This window comes from Brassica oleracea, unplaced genomic scaffold (genome assembly GCF_000695525.1).
Source record: "Brassica oleracea var. oleracea cultivar TO1000 unplaced genomic scaffold, BOL UnpScaffold00418, whole genome shotgun sequence".
In the NCBI taxonomy this organism is placed as follows: domain Eukaryota; kingdom Viridiplantae; phylum Streptophyta; class Magnoliopsida; order Brassicales; family Brassicaceae; genus Brassica; species Brassica oleracea.
Window position 1 is genome coordinate 219,222 of NW_013617416.1, and position 2,762 is coordinate 221,983.

At 42.3% G+C, this 2,762-nt stretch overlaps 1 protein-coding gene across 1 annotated transcript; it reads left to right on the forward strand.

Annotated features, from left to right (window-relative positions):
* The first annotated feature begins 1,863 nt into the window (after positions 1-1,863).
* Positions 1,864-2,313, forward strand: LOC106319610 (extracellular matrix protein 2-like). The gene has a single exon (XM_013757993.1). It carries the CDS (start codon positions 1,864-1,866, stop codon positions 2,311-2,313), a length of 450 nt encoding a protein of 149 aa, XP_013613447.1.
* The last annotated feature ends 449 nt before the right edge of the window (positions 2,314-2,762 follow it).

Here is a 2,762-nt window from a genome sequence, read left to right on the forward strand (position 1 = left end):
AACTTGTAAATGCTTTCACTCGAGACATGACTAAAGAGTTTGAAATGAGCATGGTGGCGGAGTTGAAATATTTCCTCAGGTTGCAAATTCAGCAGACAGAGGAAGGTGTTTTCATCTCGCAAAGTACCTATGCAAAGGCACTACTGAAAAGGTTTCAACTGGATCACTACAAGGAGGCAAAAACTCTGATGAGCTCTACCAACAAAAGCTGCAAATATGAGGAGGGTGAACCAGTGGACACGAAGCTGTACAGAGGAATGATCGGGAGCTTACTTTACCTTACGGCTAGTCGACCAGATCTATGTCTAAGTGGGGGGATATGTGCTAGGTATCAAGCAAAACCAAAGAAGTCTCATTTGGAGGCAACTAAGAGAATCATTCGATATGTCAAAGGCACAATTAACCTTGGGATCTACTACTCAAAGGGATTGAATGGAAATCTTGTTGGATACTGTGATGCAGACTGGGCTGGAAGTGTAGACGACCGAAAGAGTACCAGTGGGGGATGTTTATTTCTCGGAAACAACCTGGTTGCATGGCTGAGCAAGACGCAGAACTCTGTATCATTGTCTATAGCAGAGGCAGAATACATTGCTATGGGGAGTTACTGCACGCAGCGGATGGGGATGAAGCAAATGTCTGCTGACTATGGCATGGATACTGGATCATTCCTGGTCTACTGTGACAACAAGAATGCAATAGACATATCAAAGAACCCGGTGCAACACTCAAGGACCAAGCACATTGACATTCGACATCACTTCATCAGGGAACTAGTCGATGAACAACAGGTAGTGATTCAACACATTGTCAAAGAATTACAACTAGCTGATCTTTTCACTAAACCTCTAGATCTTAACCGTTTTGTTACTCTTCGAAACTCCATTGGGGTTTTTGAGATGTAACAAGTTTGTATAAGTGTACAGGGGATGACAGAAGGGATGATGCAGAGGCACCCAAAGCTCAGATTTTGTCTTACATCAGAAGCGAGTAGTAGAAAAAAGCTGCCAAATATGTTGTCATGATCTCAAAAAGTACAGGTTTTGCATCGAGAGAGCAATCAAGTAATAAGGGTAAGAAGATATTTTGTGTTTCCCATCATCAAAAAGGGAGCACAAGAGAACTCTTAGAAAAGAAAAGAAAAAAAGAAAAGAAAAGGAAATGAAAAGAAAAGAAAAAGAAAAAGAAAAAGAAGAAAAGAAGTAACAACCCCCAGCTCTCTCATGACGAATAAAGGTTGAAAACTGAGTCAGGACATGATAAATGCATATTTGTGTGAAAGCTAGACATGAAATAAGTCTGATGATCAGATGATGATCTAGTAGAGCAGAAGGGTGCATCTGTAGTAGAAGCTACGTCAGCCTCTGGATCACTCGACGAACAGTTGTCAACGGGAAAAGGTAAAACATAAATCTTTCTGTAATTAAATAATTGATAATTAACATGTGTGACACGTGTTCTCTCATTGCTTGCATGTTTGATGAACTAAATGTTCTTTCGTCTAAGTGGTTGTGTCAGAAAAAGTCAGTGAGTAAATGCTACTAGTCTATGTCATCAAGTGTCACAGTGGAACAGTGAAGATTCGGCCCAATCAAGTCTTGAGTGGACAATACGTGTCGACATCAGAGAAAAGGAAAGAGAGATCGTGTGAGACTAAATGGAAGATTTCAATTTTTGAAATTTGAAAAACTTCCATTTTAGAGAGAGTGGGAGATATAGCGAATATCTAGGAGATCATGGGGTAATGCACCAAAAAGGAGATGATTACCCCTTGATAAACCCTAGACGCTAACATATATCTCTCACAATTCTCTTTGCTCTCAAAGCTCAAAAGAAAGAAAACTCTCTCTCTACCAAGAAACCATGTCGATGAACAGAAACTCTTCTTCTGCCGGTGAAACCTCGAACCCACCGCCGTTGGGTCTCTTGGATTACTCCGATGATGAGGAGCAAACGACGCCACAACAAAGCCAGACGTCTCAACCCATGTCCGAAGATCTTCATACCGCAGCCGAACAACTGGATTCTGAGTCAGATGCCGAGTCAGAACCAGTGGGATCCACAAGGAAGAAGAAGAAGAACGTGAAGGAGGGAAGAAGCAAACAATCCTCCGAAGCAATTCCAGAGGAAACTGATGCAACTAAAGCTCGCAAGGAAAATCGAGAAAAAGCGATCGAAGTCTCTTCGGGTGAATCTGAGGAAGAAGATGACTCGGAGAACACTGACTCAGACGAAGTTGAGGAAGTTGATGTTGAAGACGTGGAACCATCAATCAGTGTTAAGGAGAAAGAGACAAAGAGAAAAGCTCCATAATCAGCAACCGAGAGCAATCCTGTGAGAAAATCGACCAGGAAAACCTCTGCCTCAGAAATCAAATCACAGACGAAGGACAAAATGACTCCAGCTGCAGCACCATCTGAGAAAATCAAGAGAGGATTGACTAGTGCAGAGCGTCTTGCAGAAAAAAGGTATGCGAGTTTTGCCTCTAGAGAGATCATTCCAGAACGTTCGGTGGATCTAAACTCAGAAGATAGATGGGGCTATCTGAGTATAATCAAGAAAGGAAAACTTGAGAAGACTGTCACAGGTCTAGGAGGCTACATTCCAGATCGTGAAGGAATTCTATGCAGCCTTGCCTGGTGAGATGACCAGAGGACCAGAAGTCATAGTGACAGTACGAGGGCAGAAGTATGAATTTTCTCCGGCGATGATTGATCAATACTTCTATGTGTCACCGCTTGAAGGAGAGGAGGTAAAGGTAG